The sequence below is a fragment of the Schistocerca nitens genome, chromosome 2, assembly GCF_023898315.1.
Source record: "Schistocerca nitens isolate TAMUIC-IGC-003100 chromosome 2, iqSchNite1.1, whole genome shotgun sequence".
Lineage (NCBI taxonomy): Eukaryota > Metazoa > Arthropoda > Insecta > Orthoptera > Acrididae > Schistocerca > Schistocerca nitens.
In genome coordinates, this window is record NC_064615.1 from 76,796,932 (window position 1) to 76,818,372 (window position 21,441).

Consider the following 21,441-nt stretch of genomic DNA (forward strand, 5'->3'; position numbering starts at 1 on the left):
GACCGAAAGGCGAGAGCCGACTCCCTCTGAGCACCCGTACAGGCCGAACACAGAACATTCCCGCCCCCACGACAGTGGCCGTGGTTAAACGTTCCAATCAGTAACTCGAAAACCGGCGGAAAATTCCACTCCATTGCTGGAGCACTACCATTCCACCAATGGAGATTCTTGGCGCCAATTTCTGCGCTGATTTTGCTACGTCACGGAGCTATGCCCTGAGCAAGCCAATCACAGTTACTATTTTGCAGAAAGCGCGCGAATTTTCCCGCCACAACTGCCTGGATACACAAGTCATTCCCACGCCTCGCTGGTAGCCCGCCAGAAAGTGTTTTCGCTAAGTTTCTGCGAAGTAACGGAACCTCTAGCCCAGCCGCTACTTCAGGCCCCTCCGGGCGTGTCTTTTGACAATGTCGGCGTCTGGAAAGCATTCTCTCGACTGCCTCACACCCGTCGGCTTAACCCTCTCGAGATCCCGGACCACCTGGGTGACGAGAGACGCTGTGTGGGAAGTCCGCGTGTGAAGGAATAGCAACTTTTCACCGCATGCGATTAAAGAGGAAAATCGTAAGATAGAAATATGAGAGGGGCTCATGCCACCTCTCATAGCGAACACTCTGTTGAAGAATCATAAGAGGCAGAGGGATACTTGGGAAAGGCCGGTTTCAGTTAGATTACATAATGGTTAGGCAGAGACTCCGAAACATGATACTGAGTTGTAAGACGTACCCAGGAGAAGTTACAGACTCAAATCACAATTTGGTAATGACGAAGAGTAGGCTGGCGTTTAAGTGACTAGTCAGGAAGAATCAATGCGCAAAGAAGAGGGATACGGAAGTACTACTGAATGAAGAGACACGCTTGAAGTTCTCTGAGTCCAGTTGAAGAGGATCAGACATCTCTAAACAGGGCATTACAGACTTTGGAGAGAAAAACTTAGGTGGAAGGGAGGTATCTGCGAAGAAACCAGGGGTAACGGAAGAAATACTTCAGTTGATCGACGACAGGGACATTCAAGAATACAGACATACAAATCACTTAGGAATGAAACAGATGGGAAATGTTGTGATGGTAAGGGGAAGCCGCTGCATGAAAAATATGTAGATATCGAAAAAAAAGGTCATCAGAAGGACAGACCCAGCAAATAGAAAAGTCAAAACAAGCCTCGGTTAAATTAAAAGCATGCGCAATTATATTAAGAGTGTAAATAGGATTTCACTGTTAAATTCAGGAGAGAGAGAGTAGGAGGAAAGAATACTATGAAGTCCTCTGAGAGGGAGAAGATTTGACTGATGACGTAATAGAACAAGAAACAGGTGTCGACAGGGAAGTAGTAGAATCAGAGCTATGGATGGCTTAAGATCAAATAAGGCAGAAGGGATAGATAACATCCCATTGGAATTTATAATATCACTGAGGGAAGTGGCAAAAGAAATCAACTATTCATGTTGGTGTGAAGAATGTATGAGACTGGCGACATACAGTCATACTTTTGGAAATTATCCACACAATTCCGAAGATAGCAAGAACACACAAGTGCAAGAATTATCGTAAAATCAGCTTAGCGGGTCCTGCATTCAAGTTGCTGACATGACTAATATACAGAAGAACGGAAATGAAAACTGAAGATCTATTACGTGACGATCAGTTTGGCTTTACGAAAGGCAAAGGTACCACAGAGACAATTCTGACGTTGGCTTGATAACGAAAGCAAGACTGGAGGAATATTGAGATACTTACGTTAGATTTGTCGACATGGAAAAAAGGGTTCGTCAATGTAAAATGGTACTAAACTAAACTCCGGCCGAACAGACCTTGTGTAAGTAGGTTGTTTAGGTTTTTATGTTGGCAACGCCACGTAGCGCTCTGTATGAAAATCACTGACTGTGCTGTGTGCAGTCTGTGGCTGGTTAGCGTTGTTGGAATATTCGCTATTGCAGTGTTGGGCAGTTTTGAGAGCGGATGATCTGGACGTGTGTCCATCAGTAGTTAGTGACTTGAGTAGTTAGAATCTTTTATTTAGCTGGCAGTATTGGCGCTCGCTGTATTGCAGTAGTTTGAGTAAAGAACATTTTTGTGAGGTAAGTGATTCATGAAAGGAATAGATTATTGTTAGTCAGGGCCATTCTTTTGTAGGGATTACTGAAAGTCAGAATGCGTTGCGCTAAAAATATTATGTGTCAGTTTAGTGAAAGTCTGAGTACGTTCAGTTTTCCTCAGCTGTTTGAAAATCAAATAACGTAGAGGTTTTCCAGCACTGTCATTTATAAAATTTTTCTAAGGGGATGTTTCACTTGTAAGGCCAAACGGTACCGACCGGCCGCCCTGTCATCCTCAGCCGACAGGCGTCACTGGATGCGGATATGGAGAGGCATGTGGTCAGCACACCGCAGATTTTAGTAATTATGCAGTTGATAGTATTGTTGGGCGATGGTACACAGAATTAAAGCGCCAGGAATTATAGAATCCGAGTTCAATGATCTGCCACGTTCCGAATGTTCTGTCACAGTCACTGCTCCCAATATAGTGATTCGCGCAGATACTATTATTCGTACAGCCCGGCGCATAGCTGGCCGATCGACTCTTAAGTTATCTGTGAGCATTGGAATTGCGTGTGCACTGACTGAGACTCATGAATACTCGAAAGTGTGCTCGAGATGGGTTTCATGAGTGTTCACTACCACGCAACAAATTTCAAAGAAAAGCCACTTTATCTGTAATGTTGGTACAGTATGAGGCCAAATGAGAGGCCTTTCTGTCACCTTAGTGCGTTACTCTAAGTCGGAAGTAAAAAAGCAGTCACTGGACAGGCACCCTCTGTAGTTACTCTACTGACAAAGCCACGATGACAGTCTTTTGGGATTAATGTTTTTAACAGTTTCCACGACAAAACTCTGTCTCAAAATCTGGTAGCAAATCCAAAGAAATTATCTTTATATAAAAGTACACCAGCGGCAAGACATAATCAGTACCTTTGCTCCACCACAGCAATCGGGTGGTATTGCCGACAATGCCACTAAATCGAAATTTTCCAAAATTTGTTCACCGAAGAAGGCAAAGTGAATGCACAGTTTGAACCAAGAGCTGCTGCCAACACGAGTAACTTAGGAGTAGATGACCTAGGTGTTGTGAAGCAGCTTAAATCTCTTAAAAGACAAGTCCTCTGGTTCAGATTGTATAGCAACTACGTTGCTTTCAGACTATAGTGATATAATAGCTCCACACTTAGCAATTATATAGAACGGTTCTCATGACGAAAGATCCGTCCCTAAGAACTGGAGAGCTGCATAAATCACACATTTGCAAAAGAAAGGAAATAGGGGTAATCTGCTGAATTGCAGACCCCAATCACTGGCTTCAGTTTGCAGTAGGATTTTGAACTTGCACAGTCTCCGAGCATTATGAATTACCTGAATGGAAATGATTTATTGACAAACAGTCACACAGATTCAGAAAATATCGTTCCAGCAAAAAACAACTAGCTCTTATTCAGATACAGTAGTAAGAGCTATAGACAGAAGATCTCAGATTGATTCAGTATTTCTAGGCTTCCGGAAGGCTTTTGACACCATTCGTCACAGGCGACTTCTAATCAGATTGCACGCCTACAGAGTATCATCTCAATTGTATGATCGGTTTCGTGATTTCCTCTCACAAAGGCCACAGTTCGTTATAGCGGACGGAGTGCAATCTAGTAAAATAGAGTGAAATCTAGGTTTTCCGAAGGAAGTATTAGGGTCCTCTGCTGCATCTGATCTACTTAAACGATTTAGGAGGCAATACGAGCAGCCATCTGTGATGCTGGCCGCTGTGACCGAACGGTTCTAGGCACTTCAGTCTGGAACCGCGCTGCTGCTAAGCTCGCAGGTTCGAATCCTGCCTCGGGCATGGATGTGTGTGATGTCCTTAGGTTAGTTAGGTTTAAGTAGTTGTAAGTCTAGGGGACTGATGACCTCCGATGTTAAGTCCCATAGTGCTCAGAGCCATTTGAACCATTTTTGGACCATCTGAGATTGTTCGTAAAGTCAACAGATGATCAAAATCAACTGCAAAATGATTTAGACAAGATATCTTTTGGTGCGAAAAGTGCAAATTGACTCTCAGTAATGATAGTGTGAAGTCATCCACAAGAGTACTAAAACGAATCCACGAAATTTCGGTTACACGATAAATCACACAACTCTAAAGGCTGTAAATTCAACTAAATGCTTAGGGACTACAATTACGGATAAATTGGAACGATCACGTAGATAGTGTTGTGGGGAAAACAAAGCAAAGACTGCAGTTTATTGGCTGAACACTTAGACAATGCAGCAGGTCTGCTAAAGAGACTGCCTACACTACCTTTGTCCGCCCTGTGCTAGAGTACTGCTGTGCGTCATGGTATGTATACCAAGTGGAAATAAAGAGAGGGTCGCCAATATGATCTGTAAGCTGGGATGGCTATAATTGCAAGAAAGGCGCTTTTTCATTGCGGCAGAACCTTTTCACGAAATTTCAGTCCCCAACTTCGCCTCCGAATGCGAAAATATTAAACTGTTACCAGCCTGAATACGGAGAAATGTTGATTGTAATGAAATACGAGAAATCAGAGCTCGCACGGAAAGATTTAAGTGTTCGTTTCCCCCGCGCACTGTTCGAGAGTGCAACGCTAGTGAAGTGGTTTGAGGATGGTTCGATGAGCTCTTTAGTAGATACTTAATTGTGTATTGCAGAGTAGACACGCAGGTGTAGATGTAGATGTAAATATTGATGTAAATGTAATGTTGGTGTCATTTTCATGGATTTGTTGCCAAAAAGGTCAACCATTAATTCATAGGCCTATGGAAAGACTCTGAACAAACTTGAGAAGCCGGCCGGGGTGTCCGAGCGGTTCTAGGCGCTACAGTGTGGAACCGCGCGACCGCTACGGTCGCAGGGTCGAATCCTGCCTCGGGCATGGATGTGTATGATGTCCTTAGGTTAGTTAGGTTTAAGTAGTTCTAAGTTCTAGGGGACTGATGACCTTAGAAGTTAAGTCCCATAGTGCTCAGAACCAGCCAAACTTGAGAACCGTTTCTGTGTGTTCGATCTGAACAGGACCTGAAAAAATCTGGTTCCAAAAGTACGAAGTAAGTCCACGTGTAAGTCTCAGAACGCACCGCCTAACTGGATGCCCAGACGTGGCGCCTGTGGACTGTCATCTGTTTCGGCCACTTCAGGATTTTGTAGATGGGACACACTTTGAAGTTAATGTGAACATAAGTCCTGCAGAGGAAACATGGCTATGTGCAGTGGTTCAAAATGGTTCAAATGGCTCTGAGCACTATGGGACTTAACTTCTGAGGTCATCAGTCCCCTGGAACTGAGAATTACTTAAACCTAACTAACCTAAGGACATCACACAGCCGGCCGCGGTGGTCTAGCGGTTCTAGGCGCGCAGTCCGGAACCGCGCGACTGCTACGGTCGCAGGTTCGAATCCTGCCTCGGGCATGGATGTGTGTGATGTCCTTAGGTTAGTTAGGTTTAAGTAGCTCTAAGTTCTAGGGGACTGATGACCACAGATGTTAAGTCCCATAGTGCTCAGAACCATTTGAACCATTTTTTTGACATCACACACATTCATGCCCGAGGCAGGATTCGAACCTGCGACCGTAGCGGTCATGCGGTTGCAGACTGTAGCACCTAGAACCGCTCGGCCACTCCGGCCGGCGCTATGTGCAGTGGGAAAGAGCTTTTATCAGCATCGAATACATGCTCTTACGCAACGCTGACGTAAGACCGCAGAACGTGATAGCGAATAAATGTACATGTGAAAGAAATGTTGATTAATACTGCCACCAATATTTTCTTTTTTAGTCATCAGTCTTCTGACTGGTTTGATACGGCCCGCCAAGAATTCCTCTCCTGTGCCAACCTCTTTATCTCAGAGTAGCACTTGCAACCTACGTCCTCAGTGATTTGCTGGATATATTCCAATCTCTGCCTTCCTCTACAGTTTTTTCCCTCTACAGCTCCCTCTAGTTTCATGAAAGTCATGTTATCCTGTCTATTCTTCTTATTATTGTTCTCCGCATATTCCTTTCCTCTCCGATTGTGGGCAGAACCTCCTCATACCTTACCTTACTAGTCCACCTACTTTTCAACATTCGTCTGTAGCACCCTATCTCAGATGCTTCGATTCTCATCTGCTCTGGTTTTCCCACAGTGCATGTTTCACTACCATACAGTGCTGTCCTCCGAACGTACATTCTCAGAAATTTCTTTTTCAAATTAAGGCCTGTGTTTGATACTAGTAAACTTCTCTTTTCCAGGAACGCCCTGTTTTCCAGTGCTGGTCTGCTTTTGATGTCCTCCTCGCTCCATCCGCCATTGCTTATCTTGCTGCCTAGATAGCAGAATTCCTTAACTTCATCTATTTTGTGACGATCAATACGGATGTTAAGTTTCTTGCTGTTCTCATTTCTATCACTTTTCATTAGTTTCGTCTTTCTTCGATTTATTTTCAATCCATATTCTGTACTCATTAGACTGTTCATTAGCAGATCATGTAATTCTTCTTCACTTTCACTTAGGATAGCAGTGTCAACAGCAAATCGTATCATTGGTATTCTTTCAGCTCGAATTTTAAGTCCGCTCCTGAACCTTTGTTTTATTTCCGCCATTGCTTCTTCGATGTACAGATTGAACAGTAGGGGCGAAAGACTACACCAAGTTATACCTTTTATGAATAAATAGGTCCTATTGAAAAAAATTGTGGTACATTATATACTGAACGGCTCTCGTATAAACCGAAATTTTCCGATACACCGGTTTCCGTGAGATCACCGAAGTTAAGCTCTGTCGGGCGTGGTCGGCACTTGGGTGGGTGACCATCGAGGCCGTCATGCGCAGTTGCCATTTTTCGGGGTGTACTAAGTCTCGTGATGCTAATTGAGGAGCTACTCGACCTAACAGTAGCGGCTTCGGTCAAGAACACCATCATAACGACCGGGAGTGCGGTGTACTCACCCCACACCCCTCCTATCCGCGTCCTCCACTGAGGATGACACGGCAGTCGGATGGTCCCGGTTGGCCACTCGTGGCCTGACGACTGAGAGTATCCTATTCTGTAAGTCGTTGGTTCAGGACTGTCTCGCACGTTCTTACGTTTCGCCGGAATCAGAATTGGTCTTCCCTGAGGTTGGCTTGTACCAGATTTTCTATTCTTCTATAACTAATTTATGGCACTATTTAGCAGCCATCTCTTATTAAACGCATGGATCGCTAATATTCACATCTGTCAGCACCCTTGGTGTTGGAATTAAGGTTCATCATGAAGCGTTAGTGTCTATGATCTTTCTCATATATCTCGCGTATCAAGTAGGTTACTTTCATCATAGCTGGCTCTATTGCTATGAAAAGAAAAGTATCTTACGCTTTAATAAGTGGGTAAGAATCTCAGACTGTTATGGACGACAAAGGTGGCTACAGAGAAGCTGACAGAAACAAAAAAATGGTTCAAATGGCTCTGAGCACTATGGGACTCAACTGCTGAGGTCATTAGTCCCCTAGAACTTAGAACTAGTTAAACCTAACTAGCCTAAGGACATCACAAACATCCATGCCCGAGGCAGGATTCGAACCTGCGACCGTAGCGGTCTTGCGGTTCCAGACTGCAGCGCCTTTAACCGCACGGCCACTTCGGCCGGCTGACAGAAACAGATTTACAGTAAAATCAAGAAGTGTTTGCATTGTGCTAGCAGTGCCAATGGAGACAGGTTCGCGTGCGTGCATTAGAAGGAGGAGAAGGAAAGGAGAAGTAGCTGGAAAACTGTCATTAGCGTCCTGTGAAGTACGTGCTTTTGGAGGGAGAACATACCAGCTGACGGTTGCAGGGTTCCCCGGCAGCTAACCGACGCCGGCTGTGCGCCGTTGGCGACCTCCAGAGGCCACAGACAACGAGATTACGGACGACGTCATCCCCGCCTTCGGGCGGAAAAGTTTGTGCGCGCTCACTACAGCCCCACAGCTGCGGAGGCGTTCCAGTCCACTGCCGCGGCAGAAGCGAGTCGGTGAACTTACGCTGCAGCCAAGGTGAGCCCCTCTCTGGACAACACAGCACTCTTAGTTTTCTACTATCACTGTCCGCTAACCGCGTCTATGACAGGCACACACTGAAAACGAGTCAATAAGCAGCTGGTGTCATCTGTATACATTTTATTCTGCTTGACGAGTAATTTCTAATCAGACACACACTGAATTCGACAATTTGCTGTTTCCTGGCGAATTTTTAGTAATTTTAATCTCTGTCATTGCTGACGATCGTATCTCGGAGTCACGAGCCGTAATGTAATTTTTACGCGAAATTTCTCGAGTAATTTACGCATTAGACTGCAATTATTGTTTACTACCCACTTCTTTTCACAGTCTGGAACCGCGCAAGCGCTACGGTAGCAGGGTCGAATCGTACCTCGGGCATGGATGTGTGTGATGTCCTTAGGTTAGTTAGGTTTAAGTAGTTCTAAGTTCTAGGGGACTGATGACCTCAGATGTTAAGTCCCACAGTGCTCAGAGCCTTTTGAACCATTTGAACCACTTTTTCTCATTATCCACTAATATGCCGTTGTTATGCGGTAGTTGTAGACTACTCTATCTTGCCACCAGCAGATGAACGAGGGCGGGGGTTGGTGGTAAGTGAGGTAAGTCCACGGCAGGCGAGAAAGTTAAAAAATAGACGTATTAGCAACATATTTTAAATGAATTAGTAATTTCTCAGGTTTAACCTTTTGATTATTCATACAACATACATAGAATACGTGATCAGTTTGTGAATACATACTCCTTCCTCTGATGTATCTGGGAAACCAGTCGCATCTTCAGAGTGATTCTGTGCTGATGTTACAAATTTTATGGAGTGATTGAAAAGTGTAGATGTTTCAGTTTGAGCTAAGGGACACTGGTCAGGAAACGACTGAGTCGAAAGTTATAAGCGAAAATCGCTCTGGTACTCCTGAAACGTGCAGGTGCTGTTATTGGTAAGGTTGTAGGATAGACAACTTTCAGAGGTGGTACTATGGCCCAAAACATGAAAAAAATATCTAGTAAACAAGGGCCCTAAAATGCATGCCTTAAGAGCTACGAGCACGTGTTGATCTTCGCTATTGTGAAACGCATCTCTTGTCCTAACCAAGCGCCCTTACCCCTTGAGAGGGGGTGTTAATGAAAAACACACGCTATTTAAAAGATGCACCAAATCCACAATTTTGAAGATACGGCAATGAAATTTTGTACCACGGTTTACATGGAGTTAAAACATTTACTGTTAAGTTTCTTGGATTGTGTGTATATAACTTTTTTTATTATGGAATTTAAAACTTTCGTTTTCAGAAAATAATATATGTATCTTTTTCTCAGAAACTATTCAAGGGATTTCTATTAAGGGGCTCCGGAAAGGCTCAAAATCATGAAAAGTTAAATTTTTACTTTTTTGCGTTTTCTGAATCTACAGACTATTACCTTTTAATAGATATATAATTTATTCAATTCCGAAGACTACAACTATTTTTAATTTTTTTTTGAAATGTGTTCTACATGGGCGTGACCCACTGTGGCGCTGTTAAACTGCTGTCAAATGGTGTTATTATTAACGTCCGTGTTCATCAAGTACAGTTTAGTGATGTGAGATAAAGTATAAAACCTATTTTCAGAGACTTAGCAGCACCTGAACTGTTGAAAAAGTGTATTCACGGAAAAACTGAAAACCCCAATGAAAGTGTAAATAGTGTTATATGGTCGAGAATCCCCAAGACTGTATTTGTTGGAATAGAAACACTTCACTTTGGTATGTATGATGCTGTTGCGACTTTCAATGATGGCAACATTGTAAGGTGCAAGGTATTTAGAAATATGGGAATGAAGATAGGTTCTAACATGGTACGAGCGATGCTTGCTTTAGACAAGGAACGCCTTCGGGCTGCAGACAGGGCTGTAAAGAGTCTAGAAATACAAGCAAGAGTAAACAGGAGGAGGAACAAGAGGAAGCTGGAGGAGGAGTTTGCAGAGGATGAAGATAATCCATCCTATGGACCTGGAATGCACTAAATAGTTAATCCAATCTTTGTCGCTCGATTCCGAAAACTTTTATTTTCTCATACTAATTACAAGTTTTCTAAGGATCTTCCAAACATATTTGTTTCAAACTTTCAGTAAATGTTACACAGTACCTTCTGCATAATTTAACACAGCCTTTTTCCAAAAAACTGTACATTTTTGAATATATAAATAAAAAATTGCAAAAAAATTTTGTGAATTTTCATTACAATTGAAAAAAATCATCTTTAATAACTGAACTAAAATTTTGTAAAATCCCTGTGTTAAGTTGTAGCCCATATTCCAATAAATAATCTGTAAAAAGTTCAACTTCCTACCTCAAATACTTTGTGAGGAAAGATGTAATTTATAAGCGTTATTTTAACATTGCAAGTATAGGGCGTTCCGGAGCCCCTTAAAACTTTCTTTGTTTAATCTCTTTGCATATAGTGAGTTTCACTCATGAGGCACCGAGCGAGGTGGCGCAGTGGTTAGCACACTGGACTCGCATTCGGGAGGACGACGGTTCAAACACGCGTCCGGCCATCCTGATTTAGGTTTTCCGTAATTTCCCTAAATCGCTTCAGGTAAATGCCGGGATGGTTCCTTCGAAAGGGCACGACCGATTTCCTTCCCTATCCTTCCCTAATCCGAGCTTGTGGTTCAAATGGCTCTGAGCACTATGGAACTTAACATCTGAGGTCATCAGTCCCCTAGAACTTAGAACTACTTAAACCTAACTAACCTAAGGACATCACACACATCTATGCCCGAGGCAGGATTCGAACCTGCGACCGTAGCAGCAGCGCGTTTCCGGACTGAAGCGCCTAGAGCCGCTCGACCACAGCGGCCGGATCGAGCATGTGCTCCGTCTCCAATGACCTCGTTGTCGACGGGACGTTAAAGACTAATCTCCTCCTCCTCCTCCACTCATGAAGCTTTTTGAATAAATCGAGTAGAAGAATTGTAATAATTTTTAAGTATAATTCTGTGAGTGAATATAAAATTCACCCAAAATTCCACACACTTTGCCCATATCTCAGCTTACACTCATAATCTCAATATTTATGGGGCACCATTAATTGGCTTTATAGAAATAAGTGTACAAAATTTCATAATTATAGTCTTCATAGATTCTAAGAGGATGGTACATAAACTTTAAAAAGACATAATTTGCAGGAAATGGAATTTAAAGTTCAACCTAACGTTTCTTTTGTCACCTCTTCAGAAGGCCCCCCCCCCATTTGTACTCAGGGTCCTCTTTCCCTTCAAGGCTTCTCTCCTGGTTTCTTGTTTTCTGCCCTCTTTACTTTACCAGGTCTTCAACTGACTTTTTAATTGCACAGAGGCGCCGAATATCTATTTTTCTCAAGAAATCTTGAGTGAAATTTCCTGTCTTGAGTCCGCCTGCTTAACTTTGTGGTGACGTGCTCGCCTCCGATGCAAGCGGGCCCGGGTTCGATTCCCGGCCGGGTTGGAGATTTTCTCCGCTCGTGGACTGAGTGTTGTGCTGTCCTCATCATCATTTCATCCTCATCCCGGCGCGCAAGTCGCCTAATGTGGCGTCGAATGAAATTAGATTTGCACTTGGCGGCCGGACTTCCCTGACTAGGGTCCTCCTGGCCAACGATGCCATACGCTCATTTGATTTTTTTTTCCTGTGTTGAAGCCCCTTCTCTCTAACACCTGAATCCTCCCAAGGTTCCCATCAATTACAACTCTGACAACTATAGCGGATGAAAATTGGTTTTAGGGCGTCGTTTCTATATGAGTGAATTTAGAGACTCATTTGGATTCTGGTTTTGCCATGAACACGGTTTTTTAGAAGTCCATGATCGGTCAGAAACCTGTAAGTGCGCTATCCCGCGCAAGGCTGCTTGAAAATAATCCACGGAATCGTTGCTCACTGAGCTAATATTAAAAAAATTGCTTAAAAAAGTGGGCGTGGCATAAAGATTGAGTCGTACATTTAATTGCTTTTCAGGCACTTCGGATGCGATTTGGTCATTGAAACTTTGGGAACTATTCGTCCGTGAGTTCTACTAACAAATCAAAAAGTAGTTGATAATTGACATATTCAGTCAGTTCTATGAACTTCCCCACTTAAGATCTGCATTTTAGAGCCCATATTAACTAGACTTTTATTTCTTGGTTTGGTCTGTAGTACCCCCTCCAGAAATATGGAGACCAAACATCTAGGATTAGAAGAAATACTTCCTACTATCGAAGATCAACAAGCACTCGTAGCTAGGTTTGCATTTTCTAACCAACATTTACTACGCATTTTTTCTAGTTTTGATTCACAGAACCACCACACAAAGTTGCCTACCCTACAATTGTAGCAGCAAAAATACCTATTATGCATTCCACTGTCGGAGTACCGATGCTACTAGTTTTTCATGGTATGCAACTACGTTCCGTTGGTGAATACCACTGTTTTATTCCGACCTTTTTCATTATTCTATTTGCTTCCCAAGATTCCGGCTGCTTTAAAACAATCTCGGAAATTTCTGTTAGGATGGTTCTCTTACTTTTACATTTATTAAAGTAAAAGCGCATCTCTTTCCAAGTTTCCAGAAATATTACCCTTCTCCCTGAAAATTATCTCAGTTTGTGAAACTATAAGTAGTGCCGTGGGGCGAGTTGATCTCTCACGATCCTTCAGATAATCAGTCCACGTCCCTGGATAGGTTTCAGACTGTCTGCCATTTCACTCTTGGTTGGCAGATACAGGTTTTGCCGAAAAACATGGGTAGTTAAACTACCAAGCGTTCGGAATTCTTGCATGACTCGTTTGAAGAAATGCCTAGAATTCCCTTTAAGTTGGTTTATGTCTTTAAAACACGTAAAAATGGCTGTAAAGTCCGTATTTAATATACCGACATCAATTATTCATTGTTATTGACTGTGTGTCTCTGTTCACTCGTAGTGACCCGCGACTTCTTGCGAGTTCACACATTCTGTTGTTCATTAGGCTTCTTGTAAGGAAGTGCTCGCCATGATGTAATTTACACGAAACACACCGCGCGGAGCTTATGTCCAACGTTCACACGCGAGTATTTCCTAAAACAAACCACTCACAAAGCTCAAACTTTCACAAAAGACTCACTACTGTAGTCGCCTGTCGTCAACGACACGAGAACCGATCAAACGCGCAAATTCCTTCTTTTTGTACAAATTTTATCAACGCGGTTTAACTTATGTGTTTGCCAGAAAACGGCTCCCGAGCCATTATCTCGACTCATACAGCTGAGGCACAAGGCCCTACAGAAACGCACGGGAAATTCTGAATTCGTATTAGCTAGTATGTTAAGCAGCTAGTCAGATCAACTCGAGCACTTCCACATTTGCGGTATTTCTAATGTCAGTCAATCAAATTACCACGAGTAATTTAGACTAGAAAACTCGTAACTGCGAAACTGAATAAAATTCAATGAAAACAAAATACGATATCTTTCCACAAAATAAATTACTAATAAATTTAAGTCTCAACACCCCTTCTGGCTGCCTTTTACAAAATCAAGCTCATTCGGACATACGTCACAAATTCCCCTAATGCACAATAACTTTTTCACGCATACATTTACATTCTTTTAATAAAATATCACATTCTCACTTTACGTATGTCTTCCATTCACTCTCTCAGTCTCTCCAAAACACTGACACAACGAAAACACGATGAAATAATAAATTTCCAAAGTACTCCTACTTACGTCAGAAATATGTGGTAATGAAACTAAAGAAAATTCCAGAAAATTAGATTGTATGAACTCATCCTCTCCGTTGCAGTTTCGGTTGTTGCTATAGATGAATACATCACAGTCCCTAACTCAGTTTCACAATTACATCACGTTTATTATGTGTTTTAGATAAAAATTTATGTCTCCGAAAGTACTGAAGTTATTGATTTGAAATTTTAACTGTATGGTTGTGTTATCCATCGAATTTGGTATACTAAGTATGAAATAGGTCGATTAATACTTACTAGTACTTCTTCAGATTCGTAGAGAGTATGTGTAACGCACTGCACGCAGCATTAGGCAAGTACACAGGTCGCTCACCCAGTAGCCAGAGTCAGCTGTACCAGCTTGGGAACCAAAATCTGCTCTTCTCCCTCTTCATGGAAAGCTACGATTATAATGCAGGACGACAATTCGTAATAATTTGTTACGCTACAGTAGGTTTATCAGTGTTCGGATTTCCTTCTTCTCCTCATAATTCCAAAAAAAGATTTCGTGAAGGAAGTTCAAATGTCTCTGAGCACTCTGAGACTTAACTTCTGAGGTAATCAGTCCCCTAGAACTTAGAACTATTTAAACCTAACTAACCTATGGACATCACACACATCCATGCCCGAGGCAGGATTCCAACCTGCGATCGTACCGGTCGCGCGGTTCCAGACTGTAGCGCCTACAACCGCTCGGCCACCCCGGCCGGCTTCAAGGAAGTGCTTTATGGAAGTCATCTACGGAAATTGCTTTTCTTGAATACCAATATTTTGTAGTTGTTTTCACTGTGTCCCCAGTTTCTTCATAATTCGTTTTTTCTGACATTCCTACCATTTTTGCCACCTGAAAGGTTTTTTTCTGTAGAGGCATATTTACCTGATTCTGCTTTTTCTCACCCTGATAAAATTGTATCGCTTTGTACATCAGTTCTTTTAACAGGAATGTATCCATTTTCGCGACATTTTCCTTCGTTTTTCACTCTCAGATGTATTCACGATTATGGATAACACTACACTGCGCTACTGGCATTATTTCACTAATGCACGCTGTACCACTTTGATACTATACACACAACTGTCATGAAAACATTGACAACGCGGAGCGTTTTACTTGGTCACCACTGTACTTATTTGCTGCAACGTCTTTGTGTGTTTACAATACGTCACTGTAGGTCAAGTGGAATAATATCATGTTTAAATAGTACATACTCTTTAACGGTGACTAATTTTGAAACAGTACGCTCATTTTCGATCCCTAATCAGCGTCTTTATTATGTTGTTTGTTGTGGTCTTCAGTCCTGAGACTGGTTTGATGCAGCTCTCCATGCTACTCTATCCTGTGTAAGCTTCTTCATCTCCCAGTACCTACTGCAACCTACATCCTTCTGAATCTGCTTAGTGTATTGATCTCTTGGTCTCCCTCTACGATTTTTACCCTCCACGCTGCCCTCCAATGCTAAATTTGTGATCCCTTGATGCCTCAAAACATGTCCTACCAACCGATCCCTTCTTCTAGTCAAGTTGTGCCACAATCTTCTCTTCTCCCCAATCCTATTCAATACCTCCTCATTAGTTACATGATCTACTCACCTTATCTTCAGCATTCTTCTGTAGCACCACATTTCGAAAGCTTCTATTCTCTTCTTGTCCAAACTGGTTATCGTCCATGTTTCACTTCCATACATGGCTACACTCCATACAAATACTTTCAGAAACGACTTCCTGACACTTAAATCTATACTCGATGTTAACAAATTTCTCTTCTTCAGAAACGATTTCCTTGACATTGCCAGTCTACATTTTATATCCTCTCTACTTCTACCATCATCAGTTATTTTACTCCCTAAATAGCAAAACTCCTTTACTACTTTAAGTGTCTCATTTCCTAATCTAATCCCCTCAGCATCACCCGATTTAATTTGACTACATTCCATTATCCTCGTTTTGCTTTTGTTGATGTTCATCTTATATCCTCCTTTCAAGACACTGTCCATTCCGTTCAACTCCTCTTCCAAGTCCTTTGCTGTCTCTGACAGAATTACAATGTCATCGGCGAACCTCAAAGTTTTTACTTCTTCTCCATGAATTTTAATACCTACTCCGAATTTTTCTTTTGTTTCCTTTACTGCTTGCTCAATATACAGATTGAATAACATCGGGGAGAGGCTACAACCCTGTCTCACCCCTTTCCCAACCACTGCTTCCATTTCATGCCCCTCGACTCTTATAACTGCCATCTGGTTTCTGTACAAATTGTAAATAGCCTTTCGCTCCCTGTATTTTACCCCCGCCACCTTCAGAATTTGAAAGAGAGTATTCCAGTTAACGTTGTCAAAAGCTTTCTCTAAGTCTACAAATGCTAGAAATGTAGGTTTGCCTTTTCTTAATCTTTCTTCTAAGATAAGTCGTAAGGTTAGTATTGCCTCACGTGTTCCAACATTTCTACGGAATCCAAACTGATCTTCCCCGAGGTCCACTTCTACCAGTTTTTCCATTCGTCTGTAAAGAATTCGCGTTAGTATTTTGCAGCTGTGACTTATTAAACTGATAGTTCGGTAATTTCCACATCTGTCAACACCTGCTTTCTTTGGTATTGGAATTATTATATTCTTCTTGAAGTCTGTGGGTATTTCGCCTGTCTCATACATCTTGCTCACCAGATGGTAGAGTTTTGTCATGACTGGCTCTCCCAAGGCCATCAGTAGTTCTAATGGAATGTTGTCTACTCCCGGGGCCTTGTTTCGACTCAGGTCTTTCAGTGCTCTGTCAAACTCTTCACGCAGTATCTTATCTCCCATTTCGTCTTCATCTACATCCTCTTCCATTTCCATAATATTGTCCTCAAGTACATCGCCCTTGTATAAACCCTCTATATACTCCTTCCACCTTTCTGCCTTCCCTTCTTTGCTTAGAACTGGGTTGCCATCTGAGCTCTTGATATTCATACAAGTGGTTTTCTTCTCTCCAAAGGTCTCTTTAATTTTCCTGTAGGCAGTATCTATCTTACCCCTAGTGAGACAAGCCTCTACATCCTTACATTTGTCCTCTAGCCATCCCTGCTTAGCCATTTTGCACTTTCTGTCGATCTCATTTTTGAGACGTTTGTATTCCCTTTTGCCTGCTTCATTTACTGCATTTTTATATTTTCTCCTTTCATCAATTAAATTCAATATTTCTTCTTTATTATATGGTTGTTAATATTTTACAATGATATAACTAAGATGCAGACAATGGTTCGAAAATGAACGGACTCGTCACCACTAAGGAATATGTGTACAAATGCGACAGGAGTCTAAATAAATACTGAGTTTCCGTTGCTATGCTGTACAGTGAGTTTGGATTCCGTAAGAAAAAGGTAAAGCTTTATCAACCCGAAGGTTAGTTTCAACACCACACTGCTTTACTGGGCATGGTACTATTGAACTGACATAGCCAGCTACAGAAAGACTTACAATTTAACATACGACTCCGAAGCACGGTACATCTCGACATTTTTCACATTAAAAAAAGTTGCCCGATGTGAAAGAACTGATAAGGATAAAACTCAAAGGGGGTAACCTGTAGTCGAGGATGAGACCCGTGGATCCGTAGTCGTACCCTTTTCCATTTTTTAATTTTATTGAGATACCGATTCGCGATTCGTTTATTTTTGTTTAGGGGGTGGGCGGTGGAGGATTTGTATGTGCTGTAAAATAAAACGTTTTCGCATAATATTCCGTTACTTTTAACCACGTAGTAAAGTGTTGAGGCATGACCCTGGTAGTTAACGGGTATACATGTACAGGTGTATTTCACTCCATCATTGTAGCTTTGTTTGGCTTACCAGATACGTACGATGATGTAATGTGTGTCCCGAAATCAATAGTTACATTGTAAGGATAATAAACAATAACAAAATGCAGCATGAAGAAGTCTGGAATCTTTGACATAATAAAATAATAACTCATTAATTCTCTGATTGGCAGCATCTAAAACATGTTACTGATACATCTACGTTTCAATTCTCTCGTGTGCTGTTTATTTATGTGTAGCTACCGGAAGAATCGACAATCGAGGATGTGTGTTTGCGGATGCTTCATGCAAGAAGCTATTTCGTCTTAAGACTTGTCCTTTCTCACCGGAACGTTTTATATAGAATTGTCGTCTTCAATGGTCACTTCGACCGTGACATGCTCGTTTCAAATAAATGTTGATTAAAACGGGTTCTTTAAAGGGTTGAAACAGTATTTACGGGTATCAATGTTACCTGGTAATAGACTAAATTCTGGTACTTCCACAATGTCTGCCGTACGGCAATCTTGGGTCCAGCGCTTTCTGTGCCTGCATGGTGTTCAAAGTTGTCCCTTTGAGTGGAAAATTCAATTTCATGTTTTTCCATAGTCACTCTGACACAGACGGCCTGAAATAGTTGCCTGAATGATGGTAGTTTTATCTCAATATGATATAGTCAAGCATTCAGAAGAATTTTATTTAAATTTTGTTTTCATCTTCACAAATTATTCACTTAAGAAAGATTGGAACTGGACAGAGATTCTCTACAGTGGCTTCCGGGGTATTTGGGTAGCTGGGGATATAAAAAAGCTAAATATGTTTTGTACGGTTACAGTCTTTCGGCGAGAACGACCTTTCGAGCAACTACTGTCTTCTGTCTAAAGCGCCACTATAGTCCGATGCACGAACGATGGCGTTTCGCGCCTGTCGAGACACGGACGGGATTGCATTGTTGACGATTTCAAGCGATATAGTTAGTGTGTAACTAGACACACGGAAAATCAAACATGAACACCCGGAAACAACGGCCATACTCGAAAGAAATTTTGTATGTTAGTTACACAGCCTGTGCAATGTATACGGTTTTAAACAGAAGGTGGTGATGCATTCATGGGCAGACGGTGTTGGATAACAATTCCAGCATTTTGTATAGCCTTCACTAGGTCGTTGTATAAAGTTCTGCCTTCGTGTGTAGTTGTCGTCTTACAGGTGACACTAGCTCCATATCGAGAAAACAACGCCATTTAAAATCGTTTACCACGAACTGCACGCATGGACGCCCTTCTGGCTTGTTTTTAATGTTAGCTGACACAAGACGAAGCTGGAAACATGTGGTCAAGCTATTCAGGCTCAGTTTGTGGTTCCAGATGCCTGCGCATTCAGTCATTGCATATATTTCCCGTTCCCACCGCCGCAAAAAACAGTGTTTGCCCCCAATATTTTCAAAAGTTTTCTCTTTGCAGTGTCCCTTCGTAAATCGAAGATACTGAACGTATGAAACTTGTACATACATTAGCTATAAGTAAACCAAAATACATTGTATTTCTAGAGTATTTTTCAAGCAGTAATCTTGATCATTCTGTGCTTCAACAAATGAATAATGTAAATGTTAACAATAACCACCATTGCTGGATTTCAAATACGTTTATTACGCTACAACAGCTTATGTTACAAATGAAGATCTTCATATGACCGAAATTCAACTGTCTTCATAACTAACAAAGTGGCGGAAATGTGCCGATGCCATGACTCAAAACTGTCTAATCACCGTACATAATGCTGAAAGGCAATTTAGAAACACGGAGATCACAGCGAAAAATTCTCCATTGTCGGGCCCTAGCACAGCCAGTTGTATTTGCAAGGAGGATAACATGCCGCCCTACATGGTTCTCTACAGCGCAGAATGTTATGTTCCTTGCATATACCGACGGATGTGTTTGTTCCAGGCAACTGAGCAATTTTCATTGTGCTCGTCGTATTCCAGAATTTGCCTTTCATCGTTATGTATAGAGAGTAGACAATCTCGACTCACGGCACTGGCATATTTCTGCCAGTTTGTGAGAATTAGGTGCGGGGACTGTTGGTGAACTTTCGGTTAACTGAAGACGTTCATTGAGAGCGAAACAGGTTGTAGCGTAATACAAGTACGTCAAATACAGCTATACTTGTACTTATTAACATATGTGTGCAAGTTCTCCACGTAACTTAGTTCGCAGCATCTTATGGGTATTTTGATACAAAAATATTTTGAATGTTTATCAACTTACGCTGTTCATTCTGATAATAATTCCTTTATTTTTACAGACTGTCGAAAAAATGGCAGAGGAAGTGAACGTAGCCTTGCAAAACATATCGCAGGCAAATAATCTCTTTACTTTCGACATGTATAAGGTTGGTATTCAATTAGTCCAGTACATGATAGCACGAAGTTACGTGTTGGAGAAAAAGATATTTTTGATATTTCAACTACTGTGTATGTTTCTGTGTTTCTATTCCCATATGATTATTCTTGTTTATATCACTAGTGTTTGGCTGTGACAAATGTTTTTGTTAGCTGTAGTCCACTGAAAATACTCAACGCGAGCATAACCAAAAGACCCGAAGAACTGATAGACGTACAGTTTCCCAACCATGCCATCGTGTATATGGGCTTTCTGTGACGGGTAGACCACCATATAATAATATAACGAGGCATAATTGGAGGATGAGTTAAATTTTTTCATATGCTGCAACAGATAAGTACGACTGAGTGCAGTTTGTGTAAAAGTTTACAACACTGGTTTCATGATAATGGCTTCGCCAAACATGGCGCGGATGGTCAGTTAATTGGATGTTCTGTCATATTTTTTTTATTATAATTTATCTAACATATACAAAAACGAATAGTTGTAGCCGACCACTTACAATTTTCATTAAAAGAACGAAGATTTAGCGTCATTATGTGAATCTCTTTCCTACGAAGTTATTAAAGGCGTAACATCTGTAATAGATACGTACGTAGCACTGCGAGAAAATTATAAATCTGCCACCTAATCACGTGAAGGAAATCGTGGAAGTGACATTTACAGTGCTTCAAAATTACGTTTTCAGCATACTTTCGCTATTAAGAGCGAACATGTTTCTTCTGAAACTGTTATGCAACATTACCTGCAAGAAAATGTAATCTCCCGTGTCTGACATGACGCTACTTGCTTGGTCGTGGACAGCTACAAACCCAGAGAGCAGCCACCCAGGTGCTCATTAACTCCAAGAAAACTTGAGCCTTATTGCATACCGAGTTGAGACATTCTCTTTTTATTCTTTCAAACCCGTCTACACTCTCAGTCCAGGAGATGGAGGCCTCGATGACAAGACCAAAGATCTGAAAAGATTCACTCATTCTCTAAACATTCACTTGATGTGAGTCTAGTAAATTATCAGTCAATAAATAATCTTGATCATTCTTTGTACTCCACAGCTGATTAACGTTAATGACAATAAAAGCACTGCAGCTATATTTAAGGTACGCTTGTTACGTCACAATCGTTTCCGTTCAATGAACATTATCTGATGACCTACAGTTTAACATTCACAATGCTACTCGAGGCGGGTGTAAAAATGAGTGTGCCCAACGGAAAATAATAAACGCTAAAATGATGATTTGGCCCTGTCTGACTATCCCCTGAAACAGATGTTAGGATCTCTTAATGCTCTTTTTTACATATAAATTACAATCTAAACATAAATGAATGATGAAAGCAACTAATACTAGTAAATGATAAACGTTGTTGTTCAGTATATATGTATTATAGATTAAAATCAACCCTTTAAGTACGAGAGTAATCCCAAAACTAAGGTCTCCTATTATTTCTACAACGGTTTACATCAGTTTACAGCTTGAACATTTAGGTATTTT

At 41.5% G+C, this 21,441-nt stretch overlaps 1 protein-coding gene across 2 annotated transcripts in view; it reads left to right on the forward strand.

Moving 5' to 3' along the window:
* Positions 1-7,915: 7,915 nt before the first annotated feature.
* Positions 7,916-21,441, forward strand: part of LOC126235748 (leukocyte elastase inhibitor-like) — an 86,078-nt gene continuing 72,552 nt past the window's right edge. The window contains exons 1-2 of one of the 2 annotated variants that reach the window (XM_049944540.1): positions 7,916-8,053; positions 19,851-19,937. In XM_049944540.1, the coding sequence (XP_049800497.1) occupies positions 19,863-19,937 (75 nt within the window). In that variant the 5' untranslated portion in view covers positions 7,916-8,053; positions 19,851-19,862. The remainder of the gene's footprint in view (positions 8,054-19,850; positions 19,938-21,441) is intronic. The other variant, XM_049944539.1, reaches the window with a different exon arrangement.